This window comes from Pinus tabuliformis, chromosome 8 (assembly GCF_031772625.1).
Source record: "Pinus tabuliformis cultivar Carrire ecotype Pingquan chromosome 8, CPIR1, whole genome shotgun sequence".
Classification (NCBI taxonomy): domain Eukaryota; kingdom Viridiplantae; phylum Streptophyta; class Pinopsida; order Pinales; family Pinaceae; genus Pinus; species Pinus tabuliformis.
The window spans coordinates 817,480,300-817,497,437 of record NC_142294.1 but is presented as its reverse complement, the minus strand read 5'-3'; the positions used below and the strand labels follow the sequence as shown (position 1 = coordinate 817,497,437).

The window sequence follows — 17,138 nt, the reverse complement described above, 5'->3', positions numbered from 1 at the left end:
CATGATGAGCTCTATTGTAACCGCTTAAATCCTCTTCGTTGAGTCTGAGTAGTCCCTCGAGAATTTAAACGTATATATTCCACATATGGAATGTAAAGGTATTTTTATTGGGTGGGGGGAGTCCATTTTATAGAGAGAGTAAATAATAGAAGGATAACAATGTTACTTGGTTCTAAGGTTTCTTTATACTTATAATGATGTTCCAAAGGGAAATGTTTCTTACAAAGAAGTTTTGACTTTGATAAATATGAAGCGCGTCACTTTCATCAAGGTTTAAGTTTCTTATTTTTGAATGTGAATTTCAAAATGTAGGAAATTGCTCTCAAAGAAGTATGGATTCAAAGGAAAAAGTTTCTTACAACGAAGTTTTGGACTCGATAGATATTAATCACAACCCTTTCTTTAACGTTTATGTTTATGACTTTTGATTATGGATTTCAAAATTTAGGGCATTCCCCTTGAACAAGTATGGCTTCATACTTAAGTTATGTTATTTTAACTAGAGAAAGTTGGGTCCACCTTCATGTTATGAATCCATTCACATGAATTAACAAATTCATTAATAATTATAAGAAAAATTCTTTGATGTGTAGATTCTTAATTAGTTTCCATGATCTTTAACATGTATGAAATTGTTCAACTCTAGTGAGACTCCAACATATGCAATAAGGCTTTTTTACATAGGTGTCTTTGTTGCTTAGATTAAAAAAACCAAAAGATTACGATAACATAAGAAATTCATAGTTGAGGGATCATCGCTTAATGGAAAACTTGGTTTTTTTTTCATGCCATTCTTCCTCGATCTTAACCTTATTTCAGTGGTCATTTCTTCAATCCCAATATGGGTGGGAATGTTGAATCACCCATCTACGTGTGGGAAGAGGAAAGCCTTTAAAGAATCAAAATGTCCTTCAAACAAATTTACTGACATTAATACATGCCAAGAGGTTAAAGTACTTTCCATTTATCCCAATGATATAAATTCTTGCTTAGATCATCTCATAAACAATCATAATATTAGTATTTTTTAAGTCACGACCTTTCAATACATTTTTTGGGGCTTTATGTATTTATCGAGGTTATGAATCCTAATAGCTAGACGTCCAACTCTGTACACAAATTCTTTTCCAACAAATTAAATAAGACTTAAAAATAGAGCAATGAGAAAAAAGTTATGGTTATAATAAGGCTCCCCTCTTTGGGACAACACATTATCATCCATCTCAATGTGCACACTCAACCCTAGCTTCATGGTAAATTTAGGGTTCTTGCATCTTAGGCATTTTTCCTTTAAGGAATTTTGGGACTTTATTATAAAAAATGTAATGTTGCATCTTGTTACGGTTTCTTTACAAATGAGTGTACTAGACGCGTATCTTCTTAGAGATAACTACCTCCATTCTAGCCATTTTATTTTCACAATGGTTTTCACCATTCTTTCAATAATAGAATTTGGTTTCCATCACATCTCTATGTTACTAAATAGGTATTAATGTTATCGTTTGTTACATTTCGAAGATAATATATATTAGTAGTATTAAAGCATTCCACTCTCTATTGGTTTTCATGCATGCTCCCCATGAGGTCAAGGTATAGGGAGTTGGGCCTTGAATAAACCAAGTTCTCAGAAGATCTTCCTCACCAATCCCACTAGGATCCCATGGTGGATGAATTAAAGAAGGACAGTGGAGAATGAGATCCTATCAAGTTGTTGCTCCAATAAGCCCTTGAGCAACATAAGAACAAAATGATGGATCATTTTTCCTAAAGCCTTTGATAACTCTCAACAATAACAAAGGTATATTTGACAAGCAATGATTTTGGAGAAACAACATCATTCAAAGTACAAGTTGATTTTGATATCCTTATGTTTAAAAGCAAGTTATATGCATAATATTTGGAGAGATTGTTAGATTAGCGAGAGGTTTGTTTCTATGTTCACAAATTTGAGAATAATATATTTGCATTCTTGAAGTCCCTAATGACGCGGTTAGGTTCATTAGGTGAAACCCACGAGGTTAGGGTTCAAATCACATTGAATATATTGTCCTTTTATGGTGTGTGGCTCAAGGAGTAGATTTCCCACTAGTTGGAGTCTAGTCTCTTGCCAAAATCATAAGAAATTAGTATATCTGCTTGCAGGTTGTTAGATGTACTCTTGGTGTTATAGTGGTAGCTACGAGAATTGATCCCGGGTCTTCCTTAGATTAGGTCTAGCAGTTACCAATTCACCACGTTGTTAAATATATATATATATATATATATGGGAACTATTAATCTAAGTAACTTGTAATCACATTCATTAAAAAAGATTGCATCATCTCTACAACAACACATCAACCTCACATGACCTTCACCTAGCCCATGTTGCACTACCACACCATAACTCTGGAACCCATAGTTACTTTCCTCGTCACACCGAAGTTGTACTCCAATGTGTTTTTTGAATTTTCCCACCGCATGGCAGCAAATAAGTAACAAAAAATGATAGTGGGTAGGTTTCCCACACTGGAACCTTGGCCATAATAGTGCTTTCATCAATGGAATCACCCCTTTTATTTCTTAGTGACCCAATCTATGGCAGTAGGTGGTGGCCCGACCACATGGTTCCACGAACTGGAACCTTGCTTAGATCGGCCTAAATCTCCACCGATGCGCCTATATCACATTCACCACATGCCATAACTCGCAATGGTTAGTGTTGGGCGCTGAAAGGGTTTTTTTTTAGAACCAAGACCGGATAGGCCTAACTCCTATGTTTGTCACCCAATACATAGTTAATCACAACGCTCATGGTGTGCAGTGTTCCACACCGCTTCTCTGCAAATCTAGTGGCTCAAAGGCCGAGAGACCAATAGGCCCACTCCTAACAAATCTTGACACCAGGGTCTATAGGCCCAAACTCCGCTTGCTTCATTCTAACGATACAAAGGCCTGAAGGCCGAGAGCTCAACTCTGGGGTGTTACATTTGAGGTCATAGTCTTAGACCTTGAATTTCGATGAGCAAGAAAGATGAGAGAGGAGATCTTAATCTTCAATTCATAGGAAAAGTTTGCCCTAGGGTCAGAATCATGGTCTTCACAACGCCCTTATGCAAGTTGGTATGCATTTCAAGGGGCAATCTATTGACCATTGAACTAATTAGGACTTTATCCCTGCTCAAGGAGAGTCATGGTCTATTTGTTAAACAATATAACATCTCTAAACATTTAAACTATTACCATTTTCAGCCATAATAACATGAGGGTTTGTAAACCCACAATTTACCATTTTTTAAAGCTAAATAATTATTAGCAAAACCCGTGTTTATTCGGTCTAAGACATACAAGTTATATGAAATTCATGAATAGGACAATAAACTTCATAATCCAAGTATTCAAGGCTAATATTATTATGTGAGGAGTTATAGATCATCTAGTAAAATAGCATAATTAAGTTTCTATCATATTCTATCCCTTAGGCATGCCAATCGAGTGAAAGAGAATAATACACATTGTTAGCATAACAACCATAAAAACAATATTGGACAACACAATACAGACATTTATGTATCACTCAACATATGACCCAATCTGTAAGTTCTGAGCTCTACAACAGAATTAACCATACTATATATTCATAAAGCCTTGGACATATCAAGTAGCTATCAACCATGGCTATACAGAGGATTAAGCATTCATCCATGAACCACATAGAAGCATATATCAACTTGATATCACATTTAAGCATAACTCATCATTCAAAAACCAAGGGTGCATAAACCAGTCTACTTATTTAATGAGTAAGATTCCCAGGCAACTAAAGGAGGGACTTCCACTCTCCACCCAACCATAGGCTAGCTACACTGAAAAATCTCTTGTAGCTAACCACCCCCGAGTTGAATCCAAGTATGAGGAAATAGTTGCACAGGGGAATTTTACACTAGTGGTTTGGTCAATCACTAAGATTTATATAGATCATGCAAGCTTAGAAAAGGGGCTCCATGGTCTCAAACATGGTCACATGGATTGACACCAAGGTTGATCGTGCACAAACTCAGGGTCACAGAGCATCAACTTCAAGTTACAAGCTCGATAATCAATTCCAATGTTTCCCATTTAGCTATACCATGCCCTATAACATAACGAGTTTGAACATATGCCCCTTGCTCCTCTATTATTTGTGTATGCATATGATGCTTTGTGTTTATTCCACCACTAGGAGAACCCAACTTAGCTCTCCAGTGTGTTGTCTCCTCAACCTACAAAAGGGAGAAGGGAATGGGCATCACCTGCCCTTTCACCGCCCCAATCCAATCTCATAAATAACATTGTATGTGGCTCTTCCAACTTAGTTCATCCCTAATCACATCACATTAAACTTGTCAGGAAATGGCTCCTCTCTACCATGAGAAATGATGACATTTAATTCAGTTGGGTATGGGTCATGGCTTTTCAAGCCAGGTGGGCAAGCAAGTGGCTTCAAGCATTAAAGAAACTTTAGGAAAAACGAGTGAGCAAGAAAGCTTCCCTCAGACCAAGGATTTGTAAGGTTGTCCAACCTTTAGTTGTTTTAATTAATTTAAATAATCATAGTTCCAGTCAGTTGTGGTTCTCCACTATAGTGTTATAGTCACAATTATTATTACGATAAGCAAGGGTAGAACAAGGGGATGTTACATGAACTATGAAGACTAATGCAAGAGATGGACAATCTTGCAACAAGGTAAGGATTAAAGTGCACTAGATTCCACCAATTCCATACCTTGAATTCAAAACTAAGTATTATGAACTCTAAGCAACATGTACTTCTCATATATTCATTAGAAATTGCTTACCATTATGCCATCAAGATTGAGGAAAATTTTTGGCATGAGGGTAAACAATAGTTTGGGGCCAAAAATCTATCATGAAAAATAAAGGTGAAGGTGATCCTAACTCTCACAATAGAGTAATTAAAGATAACCAACACTAAAAGAATTAGTGAAAGCAACACAAAATAAAGAACAAGAAAAAATTCTAAGGACACATGCAAAGGGTGCTACACCCACAAAATCCCTTAGCATAATTGTTGATGAATGCCATGTTAAACAATAATTATTGGTTGAGCTAAAAGCAATAAAATTTGATCTAGCATAGACACCACTAGATCCCATGGAAAGGGAAAAACATATCAACAACTTAGAACCTAGTCTCACTATAGCCACCATAAAGGTCCAACTAGAAGAAGCAAGGAAGCCTAAAGAAAGTGAGCACCTCTTCCACTCATAAATGTGGGTGAAGATATCACTATATCATTTCATTATTGATAATGATAGTGAGAAGAACATGTTATTAATATAGGTTTTCAAGAAGTTGGCATTGCTAATGATACCACGACTCCACCATACACCATTAATTGTTTAAGGGGTGAGAAATTTACCTTAGTTAAGAAAGTTGCATTTATTGCAATAGGAAACCCTTCAAAGATGAAGTATCATGTTTAGTTGCCTTGCTTGAAGTTTATGATGTTATTTTTAGACAACCATATATGTGGAAATGTCATGCTATTCACTAGTGTAGGCCCTATAATGTCATTACTATCTTAAGAGATCAATGGTACAAGATACCAAAGGTAGCCCCAACCACTATATCTCTTTGATCAGTTCGAAGCAGTGCAAGGGATAACCTATCAAATTGGGAGCATTTTCCTCTTCATGGTTTGGTTGGAAGACATTCATTGTGAATGCCAAGGCCTCTACAAGGAGTCCCTCTATGTAAAATAGACAAAGAGATAAATTGGTGGAAGATTCAAAGAACATCTTTGCCTCATTAAAAGGGTACATGTTCACTGTTAAGTAAGAAATGCAATTGATTTATCAATGGGGGACCATCTATCCAATGGCTTTGTATAAGTATGCTAAACTTTGGAGAACTAGGGTCGAACCCAAAATTTAGGGACAAATATATATGGGTCACACACAAACAAGAGCCTTACCTTGTGGGAGCTTGATTGTGTTGGATGTGAATAATGATGAGATATGGAAATTTTCTATTGACTACAAAGCCTTGAATGAACTCATAGTGAAGAATAGATATGCCACACTAAAAAAGGTGATCTACAAAATCAACCCAAAGGTGCCAAGTTTTTGTAAGATCAATCTTTACTCAAGCTATCCCAAGGGACCAATCGAGTTCATTGATATGTGGAAGACAACCTTGAAGTGTAAAGAGGTTCACTTTCAGTGGTTGCTCGTGCCTTTTAGCTTGACCAAAGCACCAACAACATTCATGAATACGATGGTCAATATTATATAACCATGCACTAGTTCTTTTATGGTTGTGTCCTTGAATGAAATCTCCATCTTCAACAAAACCTTGGAAGAGCATTTGGAGCACATTCAATAAGTTTTGAGAACACTACAATAACACAAGCCATATCCCAACTCAAAAAACTGTGCATTTAAAATGAAAAGAATTCAATATCTAAGGTATTTCATGGAGGAGCATAGGATGCATGTGGATCTAGTGAATATCCAAGTCATTGGCAAATCACTAGCCTTCAAGACACTAACAGAGCTTCACAACTATTTGGGCCTTGCCAATTTACATTGTAGGTTTGTGTTGGAATTCTTTCATATTACTTCGCCCTTGAGGTAGGTGAACAAGGATGGAGTCAAGGCCAAATTTGTGTGGGTAAAGGCCTTAAAAAAAACATGCAAGACGTTGAAGCATCACCTCTACTTGATGTCAGTGCTCATTCTATGAGATTTACGACAATCATTTGAAGCTAAGATAAATGGCTCAAATTATGTTGTTAGCTCAATGCTCACACAACATGGCCCATGATTCTTTATCACAATGAGACAGTCTCTGACATGGTTTTCAAATACAACTCCATGACTAGGGGATTTACTCCATTGTCTAATATTGTTGGTAATGGAGACATTATTAATATTTTGGGCAAGAGAACAATCATCCTCATTGACCACATCCTCCACATTTTATGTAGAAATGTAGGGAAGTTTGCAAAATGACCATCATCAAAAGTGGTCCATGTACCTTCAACAATTCCTCCTGTGTCAAATACAAGAAGGGGAGCACTAATCAAAATACATGTTTCCTCAATAGAGCTCTCACTATGGAACTTACCACAGTCCTCAATTCTTGATGACAAAAGATGTCAAAATGGCCCCAACTATAACACAATGATCCTATCATCGTTACCATATATTAAACACTAGTTGTAGGTAAACAAGTTTCAATGTTTCACCTCTGCTATGGACTTCTAGGTCATTTAGTAGCGAGAAGATGATTTGGGAGGCTTGCTATAGTAGGTTCATATGGTATTTCATTGTGGAGAAGACAAGTATCAATGCAGAAGTACTTTTGTTTAGCAAAGCTTTAACATAACCTCAACAAATATATCAAAGCATGTGCTACATGTGCCATTATTAAACCCACAATCAAGAATCAAACTTGTACACTCATTTCCCCACTACAAATAAGCCTCAAGCATTCACATCCAAGGATTTTATGTCAATGCTATGCTCAACCAAGCTTTGTAAGAATTTTGTTTTTATGGTTGTTGATCTTTTCTCTAAGATGACAATTTTGGCACCCTACAATAAAAGTGTCACTACAAAATACATTACTATGATGTTCTTCAAGCATGTATTGGATTCACTTTGCACTGGCAAAGGCCATTATTTCCAATAAGGACAACAAGGTCCTAAGCATCTTGTGGTCCAACATTTGTTCCATTATGAGTACCAAGCTCATGACCAAATACATAGCCTTCCATATTGAACCAATAAACATAGGGAGGTAGTTGATGGGGGATTATACATATCCTCAAAATGCACAACTCAAAGCCTCCATTTAAATGGGAACTAAAAGCCTTATTTTAACACAACTATTATAAATATCTCCACCATGCTATCAACCATAATGCTTTTCAAGGGCACTTGTGGTTCCTATGATTACCCCAATTAATGTAGTTTTTCCCATTGCATCGATGGAGGAAGAGTCCTCCCATGCTCAAAATGAGGCATACAAAGCATCATTTTTTTATGAATGGATATTGGCACACTTGACCGTGATTTCATGACATTTTGTAGAAGGAAATGACAAATACAAGCAAAGACAAAATTAGTATCAAGTGCCACACAAGTTCATGTTAATGGTGACTTACAATGCCCCATAAGGAGCTCAAATTACTTTGTTAATGGGCCCTATAATATCACCCATAGTGTGGGTGAGAAGCTTTTGAATTAAATATTCCATCTCCCCTTGGTTTACACCATCTCTTCAATATGAAGTTGATTTAGCCATACTATCACTGACACCAACATTATGGGTGGGAAAGTTTTTCAGTTAAATATTCCACCCTTCCTTGACATACATTATATCTTTAATGTGGAGTTGATTTGGTCATATTTTATTCTATTGTTGTACAACTTAAAGTTGGCAAAGCAATTTTCCACTACACAACTCAACCCTAATTGTAATGAGTGAGCTATAGTGGACCATCTAATGGACATAAAGTTGAAGAGTTCCCACTAGCTAAGTATACAAATATTTTAGGTTGTTAAAGCAAGGAAACATCTTCATAAAAGCAAGTTGTTTGTTAGGTGCCAACTCCATCAAAAGTTCCCTTATTTGGTACAAAACTTGGAACAATGGAGACATTGCTACTCAAGGGGGGAACCTACTACTCTAGGTGATTGTCTAGGCCATCTTAGAACATAGTCTTGAGTGGTGCAAGGACTTAGAGCAATGGAGACATTGCTACTTGAGAAGGAGGCAACTGATCTATGTGCTTGTCCAAGCCCATCTCATAAAAAATTCCTAACATTGATGGTGAAGCCTCTTGCAAAGTGTTAAAATTCTCTTCCCAATGAGCTAAAGAAGCCCTGAAATGGAACAACAAATGAAAAATTATGGTTTATGCAAGGCTCCCTTTTTTTTCTAGACAATGTAGTTTCATCTACCTTAGAATGCACACTCAATGCTAACTTCATATGAGAGTTAAGGCTCTTCCATCTTAGGTTTTTTTACCTCTTAAGCTTTTTGGGCATAAGTTCCCTTATCAAATAACACAAGGTTGACACTACATTTTACACTTGTGACTTAGCAATGGTTGAGGTACCCATACGCACATCTACCCTTCTCTATTTGAGAGGGCATCTACCCTTCTCTATGAAAGGGGCATAAGCATAACACACCATACATTCAAATACTTAGCAATCGCTGAAACATCCAAAAACACACCAAAGTAGACTTCTAATGAGGGACATCTACCTTTCTCTATTTGAGAGAACGTTGCCCTTTTCTATCTCTAAGACATCTACACTTCTAACCTTATCACAAAAGATCAACATATCACTAATTGGAATTGAAACCCGTGTGAAAAAAAACCCAACTCCCAAAACTATAAATCCTTACCATAGGATGTTAAACCTAGAGATTTTTCAATGCAAATCTAATCTCTTGCGCCTTCAAGTTTTCCCTATATATTTAAGATCTAATCACTCTAAGTAGCCCTGATAGACTCTAGGTTAAAATAGTAAGTTACTACCTAATCTGTCCGTTGTTTCCAGGTAAACTGTGGACGAGTGCCAAGCAAGATCGATGGAGTGTACGTATACAGCATGGTGAATACGGTCAAGAAAATGTTGTATCGGAGACTTGCATGTACATGTGGGGCTGGGAAGTGGAACCACTCTCCCGAGTACGGTTCGAGCGTGACTGGTTGGGTGAGATAACAGGTGCGCTGGTTTCCAATAACCAATAATTTCCTTGGTTCATGCCCTGGATTCTGCCCGACCTCCACAGATACATACCTGTCTATTATATATATGCGAGTTGTGTAGACGTCTCTGACGACACTGCTGCTTTTTAGTTTGGATAACGACAGGCGTAACGGCACAAAACATTGCAGTTCAGCAATGATTCCTCAAACGCTCACTACACGGTTATGATCGATGTATACTCATTGTATATACGTCAGTGAAAAAGCTCAAAATGTGTATTCACACTCAGACATAGACACATGATTATCCACAAAATGTATATTCACTTTCGGACGTGGACACATGATTGATGTATACTCATTGTATATACATCAACGGAAAAGGCCAACATGTATTAAAATACTGCTTACATATAGTGCTGTGTGTGCTTTGGGAAAGGCGATGAGATGACCGCCCTGACTATTTTTCACTACGGAAAGAACACACTTGACATCTGTGAAATCATACCAACAAGCCCAGTGTATATATTTTATATATAAATCAGTTGAAGCTTCAACGGCACATTCCCATTAGCAATTTCTACTTACACTGTCATTGTCCATGATTCCATGTTTCGAGGTAGGTATTGCAGAATCATACCAACAAGCCCAGCATATATATTATATATATAACTCGGCTGAAGCTTCAACAATACACTTCCATTAGCCATTGCTACTTACTCTGTGATTGCTCATGAATCGATCAGTCATCAATTCAACAGTCAGTACACACTCACCTCGTGATACCCTCCTCCATATCCATTTCTGGTCAAAGCTCACACAGGGAGGCAAGAATAGCTGTTGTATTGTGGATGTGAGAACCGTTGAAATAATAACATTACAGTACTGTCAAATGTGAGCTGTTAGGAGGTCTTCTTAGCTTTATGAGCTGGTTGTGGATGGCTTAGTTATATATATAAATATTTATCACAGTTTAGTTTATTTCAGTGGGATTAATGCAGTTCTGTGTGTTGGGGGACTAGCAACCCAACTTGGGATTGATTGTGTTTTCTACTGAGAAATTGGAGAAGATGGGTGAGGCCTTGAGGCAATCCTACTCGGTGGCTCTTATTCTTTTCGTTTGGGCATGCTGGTGTTGCATGATTAGTGGTGTTGTTGGTCAGAACAGTCCAAAGATAGTTTACATGGTCATTCTCAGAGACTCGGCTTTCGTGCATCATAACAGTGTAAGCCCCATGGCCACTACTCACCATGCTCACAGCCACCATTCGAAGCCTGGAAAATTGCATAAGATGCAAACACCAAGGTGACCGATTTTTCTCCTTTTTTAAATCCGTCTGGTATGAATGCAATTTGATACTGAGTTGATCAGATCTGCATGGTGTTTGCCCATTTATATATTACTCTTTCAGTTTATATCAATGCACTGTTCTTAATAAAAGCAGCCTTCAAGCCCGAATATAAAATCAGTAGCCCATGTAGCCCATGTTCAGGGCATTGAGATGACGAGTGTTGATTTTGCAGGCAAATGAAGAATTCAACGAGGGATCCGTACACTTCCTACCTCATTAGGGTTCAGGACTCACTTTTGAAGCGCACTTTTGAGAGAGGAACTTACAAGAAACTCTACAGCTATCATTACTTGATCAATGGATTTGCTGTTCTGATTAATCCTCAGCAGGTGCTCATTTTTCAGTTTTTAGATTTTAGATTTTCAATTTTAATTGATTTCTGAGAGTGGTACGAAGCCTAATGCCCAATTCTAGAGTCAAGGTTGGGAGTATCATTAGTGGTATATGTACAGAAGTTACCAGCAATTTAATGCTGCAGTATAAATCCCTTAGAAGTTGGAAGCCGATCTGTAATTCATTACAGATTGGCTAAATATTTTTGCCATGGCCCTTAATTAATGTTTTGGATTGTTTTCTTCTTGTTGTTGTTATCGTGTCTTACAATGGGGAAAATGATTGGATGGGTTATGAAGGCAGAAAAACTGGCAACCAGACCAGAGGTGTCTCAAGTGACGAGGGATTTCTCAGTCCATACATCTACGACACATACACCAGATTTTATAGGCCTGCCCAAGGGAGCATGGGTTCAAGACGGTGGACCAGAAAATGCAGGGGAAGGGATTGTTATTGGATTTATTGATACGGGCATAGAGCCCACACACCCAAGCTTCTCAGACAAATCAACAAAGGCCTATCCAATTCCTCCTCATTTTACAGGGGTCTGCGAGGTCACTAGCGACTTTCCTTCGGGATCATGTAACAGGAAGCTTATAGGAGCTCGGCATTTTGCAGCCTCTGCAATTGCAAGGGGAATTTTCAATGCCTCTGAAGACCATGCCTCCCCATACGATGGAACTGGCCATGGAACGTGAGTTATTGAATAAAGCCTGATTGTTTTTACAGCCCGTTTGATTGTTGCAGACTCAGAGTTACTGTGCTATGCTGACTGTGTTTAGTATTGAATGATGTCAGGCACATTGCCTCCATAGCAGCTGGCAACCATGGCGTACCTGTTATTGTTGGTGGGCATCAATTTGGCTATGCAAGCGGCATGGCTCCTCGTGCACAGTATTTGCTTCATTCCTACACTCATTGTAGTATTTCTGCATCTTTTTACTTTTACAGTTGCCTTGCCTAGTCATTGAAGGATATTGGAAAAAACATCAATTTTGATTGTGCATAAGTTCGTTTACATGAGGAAGGAATCTTCACGACCAAGGATTAGATTTGACTACTATGCATGGTCTTCCATGAGAAAGGGCTCTTTCCAAATTAAAGTACTGCCCCTATCAAGTGAAAGTAGATCTATCTCTCCTAAACATTGCAGGTCCTGAATAACTGTTTTGTAAAGGGTAGTTTTTGACAACCCTGACCACCCTTCCATGGGTAGTAAATGGTCCTTAAACGGGTGTCAAGGTCTTTAGGCTTGCTGATTAACTTTCGAGCTCTCCGAAGACTATGTCAGAAGAGTAAGAAAAATCTCGGTATGTTTACAACTAGGATTCTCCAAACTCCTCAGTGCACCTGCCGGTGATCACTGAAAAACATGAGGAATCCTACTAGTAAACATACTCATAGGTGATCACTGAAAAACATGAGGAATCCTACTTGTAACATACTCATATTTTCGAGTCTTGGATACCCTATAGGTGATCAATGGAGAGCATGAAAAATCAGAGCTGTAAACATATCAGATTTTCAAGTCTTGGTTCTCCTGCAGGTTTGCTTGTTTGAGGCATTTGTGTTCTGTCACAATGTTCTCCACACACACACACACATATACACCTGTGGGTGCAGATTGCAGACACACTAGATGTCTTCATCAGTTGTTTATATGCCTCTAGTAACGTCCCTGTGCCTAATTTGCAGAGCCATATTTCTACTGTATGTCAATAGATATTAGATAAATCAACTTTTTTGGAACTGGCCTTAGGAGGCAATTTCTGTTCATTTTGTTTACAAGACGTTCAAAAATTATTCCTTCTGCTACAAGCATCTATAGGGAGCACTCTTGCAGAACAAAACTATGAATGCATGAAATACTGACATCCCCTTAGACCAATCGGTCCGTTGTTACTTTAAATTACAAGTTTCCTACAGCTATTAGGTGACTTCTGTGCTTCAAAATTTCTATGACTAGATTTGCTTGCGAAAAAAAACTTCTTTGAATAAACTAAACTTTGGGTATAGCCCATCTCTGGAGTGATACTGGTATAATTGTTGTCTGATTTTGTCACAAGCAAGGCATCTTGGTATTATATGTTCCTTATAGCTTGAGATTTTTTCCTGTGGTCTCTGCAGTATTGCAATTTACAAGGCCTTGTATAAGGGATTTGGGGGATTTGCTGCAGATATTGTGGCAGCTATAGATCAGGTCAGATTCTTTAGCCTTTAATTGGTCAGGATTTCATCAGAATGAATTTGGCCAACTTAATGTATTTTCTGAAAACTATGGAATTTCCATATTTTCAGTAGACGTCTTCTTGACAGACAACAGTATGAATTGGCCAGTTTTTGCACATGTTTATTCCAGGCAGCTCAAGATGGGGTTGATATACTGTCTCTGTCAATCATACCTAATAGGCCACCTTCTGGGATCGCGACTTTCTTTAACCCAATAGACATGGCTTTGTTGTCCGCTGTGAAAGTTGGAATATTTGTCGTTCAAGCTGCAGGAAACGCTGGACCTTCTCCAAAGAGTATTTTGTCCTTCAGCCCATGGATATTCACAGTGGGAGCTGCTGCTGATGATCGTAGTTATAATAATTCTATAGTTCTTGGCAACAATCTCACAATCTCAGGAGTTGGACTTGCTCGTAAGTAAAACCCGACCAACATTGTTTCTCTGTATTGTATCAGTTGGCTTTCTGTGTTACTCTTTGCAAGCATGATATAATGTGGCTACATTGATCCTTGAACAAAAGTTATTTCTGGGGTGCTTTCAGCTGGAACAGATGATGATGATATGTACAGTCTAGTTGCTGCAACTCATGCCCAGAAGAATGGAACTGATGATACGTATGCCAATGAATGCCAAGATCCCAGTGAGCTGGAACAGCATCTAGTTGAAGGAAACATCTTGATCTGTAGCTACACAATAAGGTTTGTCCTTGGTCTGTCTTCTGTGAGACAAGCAGTTATGACTGCTAACAATTTGAGTGCAGTGGGCATCATCTTCTACACAGACCCTTTTGTGGTTGGGTTTCAGTTCAATCCAGTCCCTTTGACGATGCCGGGATTGATCATTCCCTCTTCAGATGATTCTAAGGTGCATGTTTTGATCTTCATTACAAATTACCATCTAAATGGATTCTGTCTTCATTGATTAGACATTTCTCATGTAATGCTCTGTCAATTTCTTTGATTGTTTTAGTAGCTTGGTTTGCGTCTGCGTGAACTTCATCCTGACAAACGTTAAACTTGTGTGATTTGTTCAGACTTTTCTGAAATACTACAGTGACTCCATAACTAGAGATGAATCTAACAACATTGTTAAGTTTGGAGGAGTTGCCAGAGTCCTTGGAGGATTGAAAGCAGATTACAGCAAGAAAGCACCCAAAGTCGTGTATTATTCTTCAAGGGGGCCCAATCCGCAGGACAATCTTTTAGATGCAGCAGATATACTGAAACCAAATATAATAGCTCCTGGTAATCTCATCTGGGCTGCTTGGAACTCTGTTGGCACAGATTCAGCTGAATTTGAAGGTACTCCCCATTTAACTACCAAACAGTCCCAATGCCATTTTCTATAAAATATTTGAGACCTAAGCTAATGGATTCTATAGAGCTCATAAACAACTCCTGCCGGTTCCTAATAAGGGTGAAAGATGAAATTTCCTGAGTTTTGGAGCCAATGTTCCTTTCCACTTTGCCGTGCATAATTATCTATACAATCTCATGGGTGGGAATTAAGCTAAATATTTTTAGGAATCAATGGTCTCACTGAGATATCGGAAAGGGACTCTTAATAAAACAATACATATATATGGCTGGTTCTTGTTAAGAAAAGGCTGGTGGCAAATGCAGCTGCCACAATCACTAGCAAAGACCAATATCGATCTGGGTGATTACGGGCAGCTTGATAGTTTTAAGAGGACATTGTCCTGAATTTCAGAATGTAAAGGTTTTGCCTTGGTTTTCATTTGGAGCTTGTCATCTGGAAGATCAAGAACATGGTCTTTTTACACATAACACGACAATTTAACTATTCAGCATAAAAGTAATAAGTTTGTTTGTGCAGTTTTCTTACTTATTTTGAGATCAACAATTTTTCTTTGCTTTTCATTTGAAGAACAATTTTTTTTGGTAGGCCTTCTATAACTAGCTGAATGCCTTTCCCAACCTTAAGATCTCACCTCTATTCTTGAGGCCATGTTTGATATTCTTTCATTTGATAAATATATTATGTTACCAGTTTCCATTCTAATGAAGAATTTGAAGGATAGGGGACTCAATTTATATGACTTATTTCCTAACAGGTGAGAATTTTGCAATGTTATCGGGAACAAGCATGGCAGCACCTCATATAGCGGGAGTGGCAGCTCTAGTGAAACAAAAATACCCCAAATTTAACCCAGCAGCCATTGCTTCTGTACTATCCACCACTGCATCACTCAATGACAATCAAGGGTTACCAATTATGGCACAGCATTCCTACAGCAATCCAGATGCCGATGCAATTCCAGCCACACCTTTTGACATGGGAAGTGGATTTGTGAATCCAACTGCTGCCTTGGATCCCGGACTCATCTTCAATGCAGGTAAAGTTCTGACTTGTTTAAAACTTGTCCGCTGCATATTAATACTTTTTTTTAGTAATACAGTGTGGTCTAATAGTAGACAGTAATCCATTTTGACAGAGGCATATTTATCTGAGTTATCCTATCCATCTCTTGTTTATTTTTACTTTCATTTAAATGCAGTGTAAGAGATAGTAGAATGCTCTCTCAGCTCTATAACACAATTCTATTATTTTTTTATTTACCCACCAAGATTTGAACTAGTTAAGACTTGAGACATCAATCACGGAAGTAACTCGTTTTGACAGCATCTCACATTGATTATTTCTTGGGATTGATGAATGAATTGCAGGTTATGAAGATTATATTGCATTCCTATGTACCATAAATGGATCTGCACCTCTTGTTCTCAATTACACCGGTGCTGTATGTAGTTCAAACGTTGGAATTAGTTCTGACCTCAACGTTCCTTCAATCACAGTAGCTAGTTTGATCAATTCTCGTACCATTGAGAGGAGCTTTCTGAATATAGCAGGAAATGAGAGTTACAAGGCTCTTTGGAGTGCGCCATTTGGTGTTTCTGTTTCTGTTGCACCCACATCATTTACAGTTTCACATTGGCAGACCCAGAAGCTTACAGTATTCCTCAATGCCACTGGTAATAGTACTGCACCTAGCTTTGGAAGAATCCTTCTGCTTGGAAGTCAGGGCCACAATTCTTCCATTCCTCTCACTGTCATTTCAAAAACCCTCCTCCAAAACAGCTACGCCTGATTGTATTGTTTGGTATGATTAATTCATTTATTCTTGATTGTATTTTTTCTTCTTTTCATTGTACACATTGTTTGATTCCAATCTATCATCTATCACCCGTACATAATCCGTACATATAATTATGATAGCATCCGATTACTTCAATGATATACATAATCTTTTCTATGCAGAAGCAAATTTTCATTACAAGATTATATGTTCTATGTTGCATATGTGAGAATCGGCTTCAGTAAAGTGCCCTAAAAGTTTTTTTACCAAATCTTCATAAATTTACAGGAATATATACATACTATGCATATAGATATGTTAGTAATTCTGCTTCCTAAGATATACCATTGGTTGTTTTTTCAAGTAAACCTTACAGCTTACTTTGTCCCACCCAGTGGCGATATGGGGTGCAAC

At 38.0% G+C, this 17,138-nt stretch overlaps 1 protein-coding gene across 1 annotated transcript; it reads left to right on the top strand.

Moving 5' to 3' along the window:
* The first annotated feature begins 10,183 nt into the window (after window positions 1-10,183).
* LOC149238094 (subtilisin-like protease SBT2.3) lies at window positions 10,184-16,778 on the top strand. Its single transcript, XM_089372912.1, has 10 exons — window positions 10,184-11,018; window positions 11,237-11,393; window positions 11,697-12,091; window positions 12,196-12,291; window positions 13,525-13,597; window positions 13,757-14,039; window positions 14,169-14,491; window positions 14,661-14,928; window positions 15,702-15,983; window positions 16,315-16,778. Exons 1-10 carry the CDS (start codon window positions 10,783-10,785, stop codon window positions 16,734-16,736), a joined length of 2,535 nt encoding a protein of 844 aa, XP_089229038.1. The 5' UTR covers window positions 10,184-10,782; the 3' UTR covers window positions 16,737-16,778.
* Window positions 16,779-17,138: the final 360 nt, after the last annotated feature.